This window comes from Mesoplodon bidens (genome assembly GCF_964165515.1).
Source record: "Mesoplodon bidens genome assembly, chromosome: 1".
NCBI lineage: Eukaryota > Metazoa > Chordata > Mammalia > Artiodactyla > Ziphiidae > Mesoplodon > Mesoplodon bidens.
Genome location: NC_138176.1, coordinates 217,149,536 through 217,167,720, shown reverse-complemented (window position 1 = coordinate 217,167,720; position 18,185 = coordinate 217,149,536). Strand labels below are relative to the sequence as shown.

Genomic DNA, 18,185 nt, shown 5'->3' with positions numbered 1-18,185 from the left:
CTGTTGATTTGAGGAAGACTCATGTGGCTTTGAAATTTGGTTCAACTGTTAAGAAGCATGAGAATTTTCTGTTATTTATTTATGGTTGTCTAATGGCCTCAAAATAAACAAAGGCCATATAGTAAATAAAGGTATAGTCTAGGAGGCCTGTCATTTGCAAGAAATTTCCCACTGGTATCAGGATTTATCTCCATCAGTCCTGCAGACATGATATTGAGTGCTTTAGCAGATTTCTCGAAATACCAATGTTGTTTTTTTCCAGAAATTTGGAACTATCCGGGCGGATTTGATTGAGCAGATGAGATTCAAACAGAGACTGAAGGTGATCCAGACACTGGAGGATACTACAAAACGGAACGTGGTGAGTCCTTTGAGAAATGGCATGTGACCTTCTTTCTCCAGCCTTCCTTACACTCCTACCAACTCAAATTCCTGCTTGACAGACTGAAGATGATTTAAAACAAGAACATCAGGAAGTTTCCCATTATGACACTTTTGAGTTTGTGAAATTCATTGTGTTTATTCTTCTTATAGGTACGAACCATTGTGACAGAAACTTCCTTTACCATTGATGAGCTAGAAGAACTTTATGCTCTTTTCAAAGTGAGTTTCAAAGAAAATTCATGTACATTCAGGGGAAAAAGGAGTTCACTTTAATAATTCAGTTAGTTCTAGATTTTTCTGTTAAATTGTGAAGGGCTAGCATGAGTGTCAACATGCATAAATAGGAAGCTAGAGCTGAGAGTGTAAAAATAGAGTACTTAATATGAAAAATAAAGATATAACTCATTTAAATGGATGTTTTAGCTTTCTTCCACTCCATATAATATTTTAGCTGTTTCCTTGGTCTTAAGAAAATAGGGCGTTACTTTATAATTCTCATTGGAATGATGGCAATCAAGTTTAAATTCTTCCTGAGACTCTTGTAAATTGCAATTTCCTATATTAATCTATATTAAAGCACTCTTCAAAAGAGATATGTAGCTAGAATAAGAATAAAGCTGCTCAAATGTCTAAGGAAAAGCTTAGTTGTTAAATTTCTGCAATTTTCCTTTCTAAGTCAGCCCATACCAATCTTGATCCTCAATGAGAAAATATTATGTCAGTAAATAAAACAGCATAGAATGGTTTTTCTTCCAGAAAAAATACTTTTGTCATAACTGTCATTACCAACATTGTAAAAATGCAGCAATTGCCAAGAAAAAAGTTTTAAAAGATGCCTTTTATGCGGGTACCGATTTTATCACAATCTTTAATTGGCTAGCTTCTTGTGTACAGAGGCTTTTACTCTCAGAACTAGGGAAGACGGTTGAGGACTGCAAAGATATTACAGGAACGAACATAAAGGGACAAACGTAAAGATCTGAGTTTGGACACTAATAGATCTTAGGATCAGAGAATGTGAGAGCTGGGAATATTTTTGCAAATGTTCCCGCTTGCCTGTTAGCTGCTGGAGGCACCACCGTTTTATTTCCTTTTGTCTCACTGGTGCCTAGTTTGGTGTCTCTCCCCACTCGGTTTTCCAAACATGTGTGTTGAATACATAGGTGAATTAGTGATCAGTTTTCCATCTAGTATAATCTCTGCGTGCTTCTGGGGCAGGCAGAGAGAGGTTGATGGCTTTGTGCAGCCCAGCAGCATGACCAACAGAGTGGACAACTGCGTCCCCACCAGGCTGCATTCAGCACTTGACGGCGAAGTGTCTAGCCTGTGCCATCTCATTCGTGTTTTATTCAGACACGTAAAGCGCGGTGGCTAATTGCTCCGCGTATGTTGGTTTTCCGTAAGGAGGGAGTCCCTCTTTGTTTCGTTAAGCAAAAACTACAGTGATCCAACTTGGATCAAAACAAGAAGATACAATGATCCAGTTGAGATCAGATTTTCAAAGGATACTGAGGACTAGAAGAAATCTTCTTCACAGGGTGGTGCCAGTAGGACCAGGATTTGAGGTAACTAAACGGAAGCGGGAGTAGCAGCTGGAGGCGGCAAGACCAAGCACAGATAATGGGAAGCGCTATGACATTAGAAAGAGGAGGCTGACTCTGGGGCACACCGGGAAAAGGAAGACCAGGGCTGTTTGTACAGAAGTCCAAGATCCGGAGATCACTGAAGACACAGAGGCAGGGGTGCCCTTGTCTTCTTACCCGGGCACCCTTGCACTCTCTGGTCTATGCACCTCCAGGTACCAGGTGTGTCATTTGTACGCCGAGGATATTGCCTGAAGAAAGCTTTCTTTACACTCCAAAACCCTGCCTTAAGGATGTGTTGACAAACACGAGTTCCCCAAGTCTGCTGAGCGCCCCAAGAAAGAACCCGAGACCCTTGGCTGGTGTCAGGGATGGGAAGGACTCTCGGGTACTATGGAACCCAAGACAAAGACTTCAGTTACCGACTCTTTCTTGAGTCTTTTGAAGGCTTTCATTGGCTTTAATTCATCTGAACGAACGTTTATTGAGGCATTACTGTGTCAGACACGCTGCCAGACTCTTAGTCCTTTAAAAAGCCAATTTCTGGGGGGTTTCCTTCGGATACAAAGGAGAGAGGCACTTGTCTCCCACGGAGCTTTCTGCCTTGGGCTTTGGGCTAAAACTTGGTAGAAAAAGGTGAAAGGCCGCCACCCTGAAGCAGATTTGATGGAAAATGTGGTTCAGGGCCCCTATGCCTTAGTTTCTCTTGAACTCTTTCTAAATTAGTCCTTTTTCAATCTCGGGTCCCTAGGGCCCAAATGATGGAGTAGGGGGTCTCATCAAAGAAGAGGGTCATGGTCTGTATGGCTTGTCGTTTCCTGAAGGTTGTGAGCACGGTGAAAGTGCCTGCACCACATTTAGGCCTGGTTCCAGAGGAACGTGAGCGCTTTAGTTAGGAGGACGTGCTCTGGGTAACCTTCATCCCCTGACGAAGCTCCGGTAAAGAGGACCCTTCCTGGGGATGTATCACCAACACCGTCGCACCCAGAGGGCTGCTGGGCATCCGTTCAGAGCACAGCTCACCCGTGCAGTCCCTCGGACCCTCCTCTCCCTGACGTCACCACCATCACCACTCCGCCCAAGCCCCGCCCCCATCTCCACCCACAGCGCCAGTGCAGCCCCAAAGCCTGGTGGACCTGACGCATTTCCTTTATTCTCCCGAGGCTGCCCTGCAGAAACCTCTCCTTCCTCCTCTCCTGCCTACTCTCACTCCGCTCTTTTGGGAGTTATTAGCTACAATTCCCAGCAAACAGTGAGGACAAAGACATTGGTCCTCTTTGCTCCGTTCTAAGTGAGAACAACACTGAAGTACTACGCACTCACCACTGACTCTCCCTTCTCGGAACCCCTAGGCAGGGGGAGGGGGAGATCTGTTTTGTAAGTGCCTTTTGCTATTGCAATATTTATACATGCTTATAATGAAATACTCAGTACAACAGAGCATAAAGTAAAAAATAAAGTCTCCCTCTGGATGCCCCTCCCATCTCCCCAGGCTACCATTCAGTGCTAACTGTAAATGTCTACATACCGGGGAGCTGGGGTGTTCTTGCTGGCCTTTCTATTAGATGTTTTTTCTTTGCGGTCTTCCTAGAATGGGCGTATATTTCTACCAGAATCAATATGACCTCATGAATAAAGAGGCAGCCTTCTTTCCAAGGACAGAAACAAGAAGCCTTTTGTTGGATCTCTGCTCTCCTCACCCTAGCGGTTCCTACTCATAATTTTCCTGGAGCTATTTTCAGATACGTGAAACAGGAGGACCGCACACTTGTAGCCTGACTACTGGATGACTAGGATAATATTAATGTGATTTTGATGACCAGGAAGCAGGGGGTTTACAGGACACTAAACTAGGAGTTTGGAGACCCAAAATCGCATGATGATTCTGCTTTGACTAACTGGTTAGATGACCCTGTGGAAGCTACTTACCCTCTGGGCTGTACCATCCTCACTGAGGACACAAGGTGATCAGATTGCCTGAATTACAGATCCTTTTTTCAGTTTAACATTCTATGTATTTCTTTTAAATTAACAAAAAAAGAAGTTTGTCTTTATGGGAGTTACTTCTTAAAATGCTTTTGAGTGTGGGGATGGGCAGGGGGGAGAAGAAAGTGGGGAGGGGGAGGGTTTTCTTTCTTTTTTCACCTACGCCAGTAATTGAACCGGGTTTTTCATGCCAGATGTAAACGCAGAGATAGTTGCCGTGGAGTTTGGGGGGAGCGGGGTCAAGTGGAGATATATGTAGAAGAGAAGACGAGGGGCCCTGGGACCAGACCACTGCCCCCCCACCCCACAGGAGATGCACACGGGTGACCTAAAGCCTTTTTCCAAATTTGAGGGAGGGCCTTTCTTCTTGGTATTTGCTGTGAGATGCAGTCCCCAGTAGTCCTCCTGTTCTTTGATTTTTCAGGCGGAACACCTAACCAGCTGCTACTGGGGTGGGAGCAGCAATGCCCTGGACCGGCACGACCCCAGCCTGCCGTATCTCGAGCAGTACCGCATCGACTTTGAGCTGTTCAAGGGCATGTTTGCCCTGCTCTTTCCCTGGGCCTGTGGGACTCACTCTGACGTGCTCGCCTCGCGCTTATTCCAGTTATTAGATGAAAATGGAGATTCTCTGATCAACTTCCGAGAGTTTGTCTCTGGACTGAGTAAGGATGATGTGATGTTATTGCATGAGTTGGGACAGGGGGAGGGGGGAACAGGTCCGTAAGCAGCGTGGTCCTCGTGGTTCTCTGTGCCGCCCTCAGGACCACAGCCCCGCTCGCTTCAGGAGACAAGGTTTACAGGACAGAGAAGCACATTTTAAGGTTTGCAAGCTGACTGTAAAATTCGTTTTTAGTTAATGGATATATTATATGATTAAATCATTACCTTCTACATTCGATAGTCCTCAGCACTAGTTAAAATACATCATCAGAGAGTTTGCAAGCATGCCAACTTAAACACTGAAACCACAAATCACGATAACTTTACAAGGGAAGAAATGTTTGGATGGATTGCTTTTCTTTGTCAAAAAATATATTTACAGTACATATGTTTCATAAAAATTTATAAAACATTTCATGTTTTCAATAAAGAGCTGGAAAAAAAAATGCAACAGCCCTGCAGTCTAAATGGAAGTCTTTTCTCTCCATTTTGTGGGGAGGAAGGGTGTCCATCCTGAGAATGCACACCCTCACCTCACAAGCAGCACGAGTTTCTGCCTGTCAGCCTCACTGTCTGACCTGTTTCCTGTCTTATATTCCACTGGACTCTTGTCCCATTAATATCTGAGCAGAAAAGCTACGTGGTGGTCAAGCTTGGCCCGCCCAATACGAGGTTGTGGATATAGCAGGCATTATGTCAGGCTGCCTGAATGAGATAAGAAGGAAGACTTTTTAAAATTCTAATTGTGCCACTCTGTGACCTTGGTCCATGCACTTGAAAATGACCTGTGCCCACGAAAGATGAAGGAGTCAGATATAGAGCCAATGATGATTCCAAAAAGTACCCTAAATCATTAAGAATAATGACTGGAAGGCTCAAAGGCCAGGGAAAGCTAATGGTTGTTAAAAAAGCAAAGGGGGGCTTCCTTGGTGGTGCAGTGGTTGAGAGTCCACCTGCCGATGCATGGGACACGGGTTCGTGCCCCGGTCTGGGAAGATCCCACATGCCGCGGAGCGGCTGAGCCTGTGAGCCATGGCCGCTGAGCCTGCGCGTCCGGAGCCTGTGCTCCGCAACGAGAGAGGCCACAACAGTGAGAGGCCCGCGTAACGCAAAAAAAAAAAAAAAAAGCAAAGGGATGTAGATGAGGTCCTCTTAGATAAGTAAAAACTATTTGTATAAAGAACTCAGATATATCATTCAAAGGGGGTACATGGAGGAAACTAGCCTTTTTTAAGTGCAGGCTCTGTTGTGATGCTTTAGAACTTGTACTTTATTACTTAATCCAAACAACAGACCTTTGAGGGTAATAATAGTATTGATAACTAACATTTATATAGCATTTGCTCAGCCAGGCACTGCCCTCATGCTTTATGTGTATTTAATTTACCTAAAGCACACAGCTATAAAGTTGGAGTTTAAACTCAGGCACCCTGGAAGCAGCGTTTGTGCAGTTACTATCAATATTATGCTTTATTACCTGTCTGGTTACTATTAATACCCCCACTGTCAGTTAAAGAGATGGAGGCTTAGAAAAGTTAAGCAACTTGCTGGAACATTCATTTTTAGCAAGTATATATATGTCTGTTATTGAACTGAAAAGCACAGTTAGTACGTACTGGGTCCAGGATTCAGATGAGGGCTGTTCTCATTACTCTGTGCTAAGGACAGCAAATAGGATTTTTTTTTTTTTTTTTAGGGAAGAAGGAGGCATTAATTTTTAATTATAAAAGTAACATAAATACATTCTGCTTTTCAAAAAAGTGAACAAAATAAAATAAAGTAAATAAAGTAAAACAATCCAGACAAGGCTAAAGACCCTTTTGACCCTCTCCTAATCTTTTCTGCCCCAAAGTAACTATTATTATCACCTTGGTGTCTATCAAAAGGGAGATATTTTTAAATTACCTTTGGACAAAAATAAGGAGGAGAAAAAAGAGACAGGTTCTGCATGTAGAAAGGGTTCTAGGAATTTTTGCCGTAAACATCTTTGCTGCAGCCAGTTTTGCTGCAAAGCTAATTGGCCACAAGGCCATTTTGCCATGAGATAAAAATAATTGGTTGACAGTTACGACACTAGAAAAAGATAACAAATCAGTTTTTATAAATCCTTCGACGAGCGCAGTCATGCCTCCCACTCATCGAAACCAAAAGTTCACCAAGCTATGGCAAATATAAAAGAAGCAGCTACTAATTCACAGCAGCCTTCGAGAACATTAATGATTGATTCTTTAGCTAATTTGGATACAACAGATTGTCCTCTCAGGCCGTCTTTACCAAGTTTATCATGCAGTATTAGACGTTGGAGGCAAACGAAGAATCAAGCTCCTCCTATCCCCGCAAAAGGAAATCGTAATGTGATTCCTGATGGGTATAAATTTCTTGAAAATGGTGAAAATTTTAACACAGTCTGGCTTAGATTAGCTCGCTGAAGGACTTTCAAAACTTGATATCTTATTTGCTAGTGTAGTGTAACCATCAACCAGTTATTTTTATCTTTTATGGCAAAATGGCCTTACGGCCAATTAGTTGTAATGCGAATCTGCTTCTAGCAAAGATGTTCATAACGAAAATACCAGACACGTGTAGAAGGTGATAGGAATAAATATAAATATTTAATTTACTTAAGCCTAGTCAAACCCCAACAAGGTAAATACTCTTCAAAATCTTCCGAAAAGGAAAGAGAGGTTTGCAGTCCAAGATAGTGAAAACATTGGAGAAGAGTACTTAGGCTTCTTAAAAATGCAGTTGAGTTCTCTGAGCAAAGTCAACTCCACCCGGTTTGCCAGGAGGAGTCTCAAGAGCTGTAGTCAGTCATGCGGGTTGATTACAGCTGTGGAGACAGACAAGTAGACTAGAAAAAAGAAATTCTGTTCAAGTCTTAAGAAACTAAAGAATGAATTCTGGAAGAGATGGATCAATAATTTCAATGTTCATCTCCAGAAAGATCCATCTAGAAATTAGTGAACAGACCATCTCTATGGAATTAGAGATGAGAGATTACAATTGCAAGCCACAAATTAGCTGGACCTCCTTTTCCAGTGGTATTGCTGGAAGGCAGAATTTCTAAACATGCCATAGATGTCATGAGGCAGCTGGTCGCTGGACAGATAACTCATTATAAGTGGAAAGTTGGAGGGATATGGATGTTGGTGATTCAATGCCTGTCTGAACCCTGCACCCAAAGCATGACGGTCAATGGAGAGTTCTCTCGTATGCTGGGCTTGGTATTTAACCTCTGTAATTGTTCCCTCATTTGCAAAATAGTTATTGTCAGGACTAAAAGAAATAATTCAAGTAAAGTTCCTACAACAGTGCCTGGCTCAAAAAGTGTTAGTTATTGTTGTCACTACAATTACTGCTTATTCCCCTCTACCTGACTCAGTCAGGGATTTAAACTATAAAGGTAAAGGAGCTACCACAACCAAATGCGTTGGCTACACGAAATGAAGAGAGACAACCATTGTGTTGGAGGACAAAAACAAGATTTACAGAAATCAGAGGAGGAAATGATTGGCAAAAACAAACTGATAGAGATAAATCAGAAATCTTAAATTTTAAGAAGTGATTGTAAAAGAACTGTATGTCTGCATATATAGTATAGTGGTTTCAACCATGTGATCTAGGGTCAGACAAATCTGAGTTCAAATCCTGGGCCTTCCACTTGCTAGTTTATGACCTTGAACATTACTTAATCTCAATAAGTCCGACTTTTCTCACCTGTAAAGTTGGGATAATAATTGTGACCATCTCGTAGAATTATTGTGAGAAGAAAGTGAAATGCATATGGAAAGTAGTTAACATAGGATTTAACACAAAGTGAATGGCTCATAAATGTCTGTCATTATTTTCATGGTTAGTATTGGTCAGTGTGTAAGCATTTGGGGGTTTAGTTAACTATGTGGTCAATAAGAAACTCCAGAGTGAAGAGTATAAAGAGTTGAATGCAGACTTAGGCTAAGAGTCAAGAACAGTTCCACTATTCTCTGCAGTGGACTAGAAGCTTCTGGAACTCTCTGTCCAGAGGGTTATTGATGGACACATTAACACATAAGGTGGATGTGGGTAAGAATAGGGAAGAGTGTACAACCCATGTCGTATAAGAAAGTTGAAAAAAATCTAGAGAGGTATAGCCTGGGGGACATAAATTTGCCTTGAAAAGATAAGCTGGAGAGGAACAGGACAGCTGTCCTTAAAATCTGAAGGATTGTTGTAATGAAGACGTAATAGACCTATTTTTTTTTACTTTAAAGAGGAAGGAAAAGGAATAGTTCTAAACCTTTTTATGAGTTGTGATCTCTTTGAGATCTGATAAGGACTGTGGAAATCTTCCCAAAAAGTGACATTGGCACGTGGCCACATTTTACATTGTTTGTGGTTCATGGAATTTATGCACTTGAACCTGCAGGTTAAGGGTCCTGACTAAAGTAAAAATGACAGGAGCCCTTTCAGTGTTTCTAGAATTCCCCAGTGAGATGAGATGCCTCTGGTTGTGATGAGCTTCCCGTCCCTGAGGATGTTCAGATGTCTCTCTTACGTGGATGTGGGTGTGGGAGGAGGCCCCTGCGTTAAGTGGGAGGTGGTACGAGATAACCCCTGGTGCCCCTGCCAACCAGTCCAGATCCTGTGATTCCCCTTTTCGCAAATCTGATTAACCTTCAACTAGGCACTCTGAGAACACGCATTTACAAAGGATTTTCTGATTCCTGAAATACGTATGGACTGTAAGGGAAAATGTAACAGGATTCTTTGGGTTGAAGCAATGGTGATATAATGGCGGCTAGGTTAGGCTAAATTGAACTGCAGAAATATTTAAGAGACCCCAAAAAGCAACTAAAAAAGATTTCTAAAATGAGTAATTTGAAGCACTCTTAAACATGTATTGAGATTATTTCTGGACTCTAGCAAGTATTTAGGGTGTTGAGGCCCACTCACCTGACTTTTCTTATCAATAACACTGGTTAAATTTGTGCCAGCCACTATTCTACGTGTTAACACCTTTAGTTCTCACATTTCATGGGCCCTGATATCAAGACCACTGGTACTATCTTCTAATTTGTCATCCTGCCTCATAGAGGGGAAACTGAGGTACAGAGAGTTTCACTCTCCCAAGAGCACATAGTAAGTACAAAGCACTTGAAACCAGGTATCCTGGCTCCAGAGCTTTCAACCCAAATACGTCCTGGCCAAACTTTCTGCCACACGATACCTGGGTTTCAATTTGTAAAAGTAGGTGCTTCAGGGGGACGCTGAGCCTGGGGTGGGGGTGGGGGATTGTAGTACACACGGTGCATTTCACATTTTTACTCATGTGACTTCTAGGTGCCGCGTGCCATGGGGACCTCACAGAGAAGCTCAAACTGCTGTACAAAATGCACGTCTTGCCTGGTAAGTGAGACACACAGAGTAGCACATGTACCTGTGACTCTGGCCTGGCTTGAAGTCTTTTTTGGCGAGACCTGTTTGCCTTTTTTGTTGATGTACAAAATCACTCATTGGTCACTAAGAACAAACTGAACGATACGTTTTACATGAGTTCCTGAATCAGCAGGTGCTTAATTCAATGGTCATTCACCTGTCTGAAGTGTGAGTTGCAGTAATAGAAAAGAGCAGGCTTCTGCAAGAGAACAAATAACACTTGGTAACTCATGGGATTCTGAGTCGAGGGGGAGCAGTGTTACCACCGACAGAAACAGTGGGAAAGATGGTGAAGTTGTGAGTTCAGTTTTAAACAAGGAGGGCCTCCAGCTGGAAATATCTAGCAAATACTAAAAAAGAAAGGGAGGGAGGGGTGGAGGGAAAGAGAAAGAGAGGGAGAGAGAAAGGAAGGGAGGGAGGGAGGGAGGAAGGGAGGGAGGGAGGGAGGGAGGGAGGGAAAAAGGGAAGAATGAAAAAGGAGGGAGGAGGAAGGGAAGAAGGAAGTGGGATTAGCTCCAAGGACAGAGACAAGGTAAAACTATAGATTTGGGAATTATCGTTATAGTGTACCATTTCCCAAAATTTGGTTCCTTAAACCATCATTCCACAGGATTTAGGAAGAGTCTCCAAAAAAGGCAAATGTGAAGGGACACTTCAGTGTGGGGTTGTTATAAAGGAAGGTGGAGTTAGAACGGCAGGGAGCCCCTCCCCCATAAGGGTTTTGAGGAGGTGGGCATTCAAGGCCCGCACCAGTGATGGGATCCCCCAGCCCACCTTCGTAACTTCAGCTTCTCATGGGCCCCGTGTCATTTCTTCAGCAATTAAAGCACACTTTCATTGAGTCCTGGCCCTGCCCATATGAGAATCATCTCTCCTCCCTCTCCAGAGCCATCCTCTGATCAAGACGAGCCAGATTCTGCTTTTGAAGCAACTCAATACTTCTTTGAAGATATCACCCCAGAATGCACACATGGTAAGTGACTTTCCCCGTCAGGGCCTCTCTGTTTCTTTTCTACAGAGCCCTCTGTTATTGGGAAAAGTTGCCTCCAAAGTTAGGCAATCAAAGAAGTATAATGAATACAAGTGCCTAATGTGCTACTTTCTTTTTAAATTTTTGAACTTAACCAGCTACTGGGGAGTGGGAACTTCAGCCCACCAAAAGGACCATGTACGTTGTGTCCTGCTGGCTTAGAAAAAGCGTTACCTGGAGAGCATATACTTTGCTGCCCTCTCCTTGATAGGGAGAAACGTTCGTTAAGAACGTCATTCTGTTGTTACGCTGCTCTCCAGAATCTGGACTAGCATTGATATCAGATACGCTGCTCTGTAACAGACATCAGCAAACTTTGGACCAAACCCAGCCCACCACCTATTTGTACCTGTGATAATATAAACTTTATATCAAAGAATTAAAATAATATAAAATGTAAACATTACTGCCTATAAACAAAGTTTTATTGGAACACAACCAGGAACACAGCCAAGCTCATTCAGTTATATATTGCCTATGGCTGCTCTCACACTACAGTGGTAGAATTGCCTCAGATATTTGCCATCTGGCCCTTTACAGAGAAAGTTTGCTGACCCCTGCTGTGTGCGGTTGTTAGGTCTACACAGACAGGAGCCGGCTCATTAGAAATATCTCCAGATTTACATATGAACCTGTCCTGTTGTGCCATGTGTGGATCTAAGCAGCATCTGGGCTTGCTGCTGCTATGCATTATCTCCATTCTATTGATACTTCATCCATAGGGCAGGCAGCCTCCTGACTTCACCCAAGGTTGAAAGCCAGCATGGGTTGCTCCTGGGTCCTTTTGCCTCTTAAATCTTACAGTCCCCAAATAAGCACAGCTTAGACCTGCTTTTAAACTGTGAGCGCCTAAGTGATTGAGTGGAGAGGAGCGAGAGCCAGTCTTCTTATTGGTGATACGTGTTAAGGGCAGGAGTTTTGGACAGGATGCTAGCTCTGTTTGTCTAGATGAGCTCAGGCAGCTTCGGGCATCTGGGAGCACCAGGGTCCTTGTGTGGAAAGTGGAGATGAGAGCTGTCACATTGGATATAGTAAGGACTTAGTGAGATAATGTAGTAAGCCTCTCAGCATAGTGCCTTAGCACATCTGACAATATTCTTCAAATCCTTAGCAATCATATTTTGGCTGCAAAATGTTAGCCACATCTTTCTTAGTGGGCACTCATCTCAGAAAAGGAGTCACTTGTTTCAGAAATGCTTCAGGAATGGTTACATGCCACTAGCATTTAATAGCCTCAAAAGATGCTTTTAAAAAAATGTTTTTTCTAACTCCAAAAGTACTATTGCTTTGTATCAAAAATTTTTAAATATGGGTCAAAATATATAAAATAAGCTAATGATATCTTAAAACTGCATGATATAAAGAAAACTATCAATAATAATATCTTGAAGTATTTCTTTTCCTTTTTTATCCATATAATTGTTATAATATCCATAATATATATATAAAACTGGGATCAAACTGCCGATACAGTTTGTTTGTTTGTTTGTTTGGCTGAAGAGTTGTTTTATGAACAATTTAAAAATAGAACAAGTGTGTTCTGGCACATGCCATCTCCACCTCTTCTGCCTGTACAGTTTTTTATCCTTTTTTCACTTAAAATCCAGTGAGCCTATTACGATGTCATTTACATTCTCTGAAAACATGGTTTTTAATTGGCTGTATAATATCCATTGCATGGGGCCTACCATAACATTTTGGACTATCTACTTGTCCCCTAAAGCTAGTTCAACATTAAGAGGAGAGGACTTTCTCCACGGCATATGTAGTACATTGTCTTCAGTCTGTCTTAAAAGCTGCTGAGAGTTTAATTTGGCACTAAATATGTAAAGGTTACAGATGCGGCAAACCAGCCTCCTTCTGTATGGCTGAGGAAGTGCTTGGGATGCATTCTTACAGCTGACAAACTGAATGGGAAACTGGGGGGATTGTACACCTCTCCCTTTTGAAGCCCTGGGATGTCCTGTTTTAAGAAGAAAGAAGAAAACTATTATAAGTTGTTTTCTTGAAAGTCAAAAAATGCCAGATCATGAATCTGAAGGAATTTAGTAGCACATGGCATTTGTTTTCTTTTATCAACATAGATGTCAGTTTCTTTTTAAAAAGTGAGTTCTTGATCTTCTGCAGAGCCTGACAGAAGATCAATCTCATGTATACAAAGTTAAGATGATAATGTAACAGAGGAGGGAAATCAACATTCACTGGGGCCAGCACCACCATTTTTTAAGTACTGAACACCACATGAAATCATTCCTTTAATTCCTATTTATACACCGAGCCCTGCTTGTGAAAAAGGATTCTTGGGGAATCTTTCACCTAGAGATAGAGTTTTTTGATTGTAAAAAAAAAAAAAAAAAAAAGCTCTACCTAAAAGTTGAGAATTACGTTTTATTCGGCAGACATACTGAGGACTTAAGCCCAGGAGGCAGCCTCTCGCATAGCTCAGAGGGACTGCTCTGAAGAAATAAAGAGGAGAGCCAGGATATATAAGATTTTTTTCCCAAAAAAAAGGTAGTGGGAACATCAAAAGATTAGTGTTAATTAAAGAAACCAGATATCTCGAGTTAATGAATTTAGTGCTTTTCTGTGTATGGGAAGATACAAGAGTCTGGGCTTACTGAAATCATTCCTTTGATATGCACCTTAGCTATCTAGGGCCAGTATCCTATTTTTCTCCATCCTGAATCCCCTGGGGTGGAGATGGCACAGTTGGGGGCAGCTGCAGTGCTGCTGGCTTGGTGGCTGCAACATCCTTTGTTTACTGATCTGTCAGGCAACACTCAGTTGTCAGATCAAATATGAGACACCCAGTAAAATTTGAATTTGAGGTGGACAAAAAATAATTTGCTTAGCGTGAGTATGTCCCATGTGATATGTGGGAACTCACACTTTAAAAAATTATTTGTTGTTTACCTAATTATTTATGGGCTGGGGTTTTGTTTTTGTTTTGTTTTGCTGTTGTTAGGCAACTCTACCTAGAGGTTTTTCTGTTTTCTACTACACCTGTTAAACCTATGGGTTTATCATGTAACATTCTCCTTTTTTTCTTCTGAATCTTTCTTGGTAGTGGTTGGATTGGACAGCAGAAGCAAACACAGTGCAGACGATGGCTTTGTTACAGTGAGTCTAAAGCCCGACAGAGGTACAGACTTTCTCTTCTCTGTGTTTCCCTTACTGCTGGTTCAACAGTTGCTTCTTGACCTTTGAACACTTATTTCTTGGCATTTGGGTTTTAGGGAAGAGGGCAAATTCTCAAGAAAATCGTAATTATCTGAGACTCTGGACTCCAGAAAATAAATCCAAATCAAAGACTGCAAAGGATTTACCCAAATTGAATCAGGTGAGTACCGAACAGTGTAGTTCATGCATTTCAAACCTTGAAGCTCTGTTTTCTAGTCATAGATAAATGTAGAATAATACTCCTCAAGGCACTTAATTAGTACCTGTTTGGATCTATTTTGTGCATGCTTTTGTGCATTAAAAGTATGCTCTGTTGTGAGAAAATGACCTCCTCAGAGAATATGTGAACCACGAAATATTCAAATTTGAGAATACATGCATTCTCATCCCAATCTTTAAAAATACCCTCAGATACTCAGAAGACAAGCTCATGCTGTTTTCAAACCACTGTGCTCAGCTATAAAGGTGTCTGACATATTTTTTTCCTTAAACAGCTGAAATGTAATGAGGGCGATAAAACAATATAAATAATTAAAATACCGGATGCAAATGCTGTTTTCTAACAGAAGAACAGATAAATCATCCTGGTGGGGGTGGGAGGCATGACTTCCGTCCGTGGACACCAGCCGATGTGTCATGGGAGAGGGGATTGGAGCTGACCTGACCTTGGAAACATTGGGCTGCCTGCTGTAGTGTGTAGATATGAGATGAGGTGAGGCCTGCAATTTACTTAAGATACTGCAAGAAAGGATAAAACAGTTAGTGAAACATTTGTATAACATGGTCCTTCTTCTTCTTTTTTTTTTTTTTTAATATTTATTTATTTATTTTGGCTGCACTGGGTCTTAGTTGCGGCACGTGGGATCTTCATTGCAGCACGCAGGCTCTTAGTTGCTATGCATGTGGGATCTAGTTCCCCGACCAGGGGTGGAACCCAGGCCCCCTGCATTGGGAGTGCAGAGTCTTACTCACTGGACCACCAGGGAAGTCCCCGTGGTCCTTTTTTTTTTTTGCGGTACGTGGGCCTCTCACTGTTGTGGCCTCTCCCGTTGCGGAGCACAGGCTCCGGACGTGCAGGCTCAGCGGCCATGGCTCACGGGCCCAGCCGCTCCACGGCATGTGGGATCTTCCTGGACTGGGGCACGAACCCGTGTCCCCTGCATCCACAGGCGGACTCTCAACCACTGCACCACCAGGGAAGGGGAAGCCCCCGTTGTCCTTCTTGACTCTAGAATGATAGGTACCATTATAAAGGTGTATTATTTCATTCTTTCTACTTTCATGGATGTTAGAAGTTTTCCCAGTTTAAAAAAAGGAAACATTTAAAGAGACTTTAAAACTACACATCCATCCACCCTACAGTAGGACTCTTCCAGGATCTTGTAGGAGTCCTGATATCAGATGGCTTTGCAGTCCACTTGGGTCCTACCTCCGTGCTCCTCATGAGGTGGCCACATACTTGTGACTTCCCTCCATCCCTTTGCAGGGGCAGTTTATCGAGCTGTGTAAGACGATGTATAACATGTTCAGCGAAGACCCTAACGAGCAGGAGCTCTACCACGCCACGGCGGCCGTGACCAGCCTCCTGCTGGAGATCGGGGAAGTGGGCAAGCTCTTCACTACCCAGCCCGCCAAGGAGGGCGGGAGCGGCGGTGGCGGGCCCTCCGGCAACCAGGGCCTCCCCGGCGGCGGCGTGCTCTTCCCCAACAAAGGGCCGGGCCGGCCTTACGCGCCGGACCCCGTGGAGCCCCTCCCGGGCAGCTTGGCGGGGGACGGCGAGGAGCACTCCCTGGGGGGACAGATGGAGGACATCAAGCTAGAGGACTCCTCGCCGCGGGACCACGGGGCCTGCTCGTCCATGCTCATCTCCGACGACGAGACCAAGGACGACAGCTCCATGTCCTCGTACTCGGTGCTGAGTGCCGGCTCCCATGAGGAGGACAAGCTGCAGTGCGAGGACATCGGCGAGGACACGGTCCTGGTGCGCAGCGGCCAGGGCACAACGGCGCTGCCCCGGAGCACCAGCCTGGACCGGGACTGGGCCATCACCTTCGAGCAGTTCCTGGCCTCCCTCCTGACGGAGCCTGCCCTGGTGAAGTACTTTGACAAGCCCGTGTGCATGATGGCCAGAATCACCAGTGCAAAAAACATCCGGATGATGGGCAAGCCCCTCACCTCGGCCAGTGACTACGAGATCTCGGCCATGTCCGGGTGAATCCCGCGCCTTGTGTAGGGACACGCAGGACGGGGGCGGGGGGAGGGTATTTTTTATGTTCTGTGTTGGGGTTTCTTTCTTCCTTTTAAATTAAATATTTATTAGTACCCGGCTTAAAGCCTAGTGTTTTCATAATATAATACAATGAAAGCTGTTGGAGAAATACTTAAACACCTCGATGTAGGCGCAGTACACTTTCTTGTTGGGGGGAGGGGGATTTACCAGAATACAGTTTTATTCAATGAATTCCAAAAGAAAGATGACTCTGTCCGTGATATGTGTGTATTTATAACTTCTTAATCTTGCTGTTGAGCTGTATACATAGTGCTGTTTAACACTAAATAAGACAGCAGACATGTATTGGGGCTTTTTAAATAAAATTAGAGCTGTTAAGGAAAGTTGAATGCCACAAACACAGAATGTTCTTAAATGGAATAGGCACTGTCAGCTGGGGTAAATCCTATACCACTTTTAGGGAGCATTAAAACTATTTTTTAAGATTTGAAATATATTTCATAAAAGTCCTCTATTCAAAAATCATGTTTAACAGATGTTCCCTTTTGAGGTTCTAAGCAATTATGAAAGTGTAAGTGATTTTTATGTGATGCCAGAATAACACCTCTATCTGATCAATTTGGACAGATACCAGGCCAATTTTGCATTTAAAAAACTGATGATTTAAGTCAGCTGGCCAGAATTCAGGGGAAATGAACAGTCTTTTGTTACAGAGAATCTGAAAGTGGCAACAAAAATGATAAGAGGGCTCAGGATTTTTTTTTTGGGTGGGGGAGTAAAAATACTGATGCGTCTCATACTAGATTTTCAGCTTCTTGTTACTCATTGCAAATGAAGAAGAAGTAAAACAATAAACTTTACCATTTCCATACTCTCCATAGTTTCAAGAAATTATACCATGTATCACATATGACCATCTTTCCAGTTAAATCCATGTAAAGTAGAGATAATGTAAATTGAAAAAACAACCTGCAAGATAACGTAACTGAATGTTTAAAGCGGAACTTGTCACTTTATATAAAAGAATAGTATGCTCTATTTCCTGAATGGACTTGGAAATGAAAACTATCGCACCTGCACTTTGTATTATTGCTTCTTTTTTATTCCTATTATAGTTTTGTCTTTTACAGATGTTGGAGTTTTTTTCTCTTCCTGTTGAATTCATAATCATGGTCACATTTTCTTTGGTTATGCAGAATATTCCTTCCAATGCATTCCTTTATTTTAGTATCCATTGTGTCTTTATTTTAGCTGTTGCTGCTGTTTTTTATTTTGTTTACAGAATGATTTTTTAAACTGTCCAATGAAGTAGTGTTAACCTCAAGTAGGATAAATGTGAACAAATAAAATACATCCGATACTCAAATGTGGCTTTTATCTCAGTGCTTGAGTTCCTGTCTAAGGTGATAACATTATTCTTTTGACAATTTTGCAGGGGAAATTATGTTAGGCAACCATTTTGACTTAGGTAACAAATTTTTGTAGGCAAATATTTTGAGGTAAGAAATACAGTATGGGGAATTCCCCGGGAAGTCAAGTGGTTAGGATTCGGCACTCTCACTGCTGGGGGCCCAGGTTCAATCCCTGGTCAGGGAACTAAGATCCCGAAAGCCTACAGCATAGCCAAAAAAAAAAAAAAAAAGAAAAGAAAAGAAATACAGAAATACACTACATAGTGATGTGCATATGAATGTAAAATAAGGAAGAGAATCAT

The 18,185-nt window shown here is 42.6% G+C and overlaps 1 protein-coding gene across 1 annotated transcript in view; it reads left to right on the top strand.

Moving 5' to 3' along the window:
- TBC1D9 (TBC1 domain family member 9) overlaps nt 1-17,943 on the top strand; it is a 101,600-nt gene extending 83,657 nt beyond the window's left edge. Inside the window, exons 14-21 of the mRNA XM_081251097.1 lie at nt 263-361; nt 535-603; nt 4,378-4,618; nt 9,936-10,001; nt 10,918-11,004; nt 14,129-14,203; nt 14,298-14,401; nt 15,728-17,943. Coding sequence (XP_081107223.1) covers nt 263-361; nt 535-603; nt 4,378-4,618; nt 9,936-10,001; nt 10,918-11,004; nt 14,129-14,203; nt 14,298-14,401; nt 15,728-16,456 — 1,470 coding nt within the window. The 3' untranslated portion in view covers nt 16,457-17,943. The remainder of the gene's footprint in view (nt 1-262; nt 362-534; nt 604-4,377; nt 4,619-9,935; nt 10,002-10,917; nt 11,005-14,128; nt 14,204-14,297; nt 14,402-15,727) is intronic.
- Nucleotides 17,944-18,185: the final 242 nt, after the last annotated feature.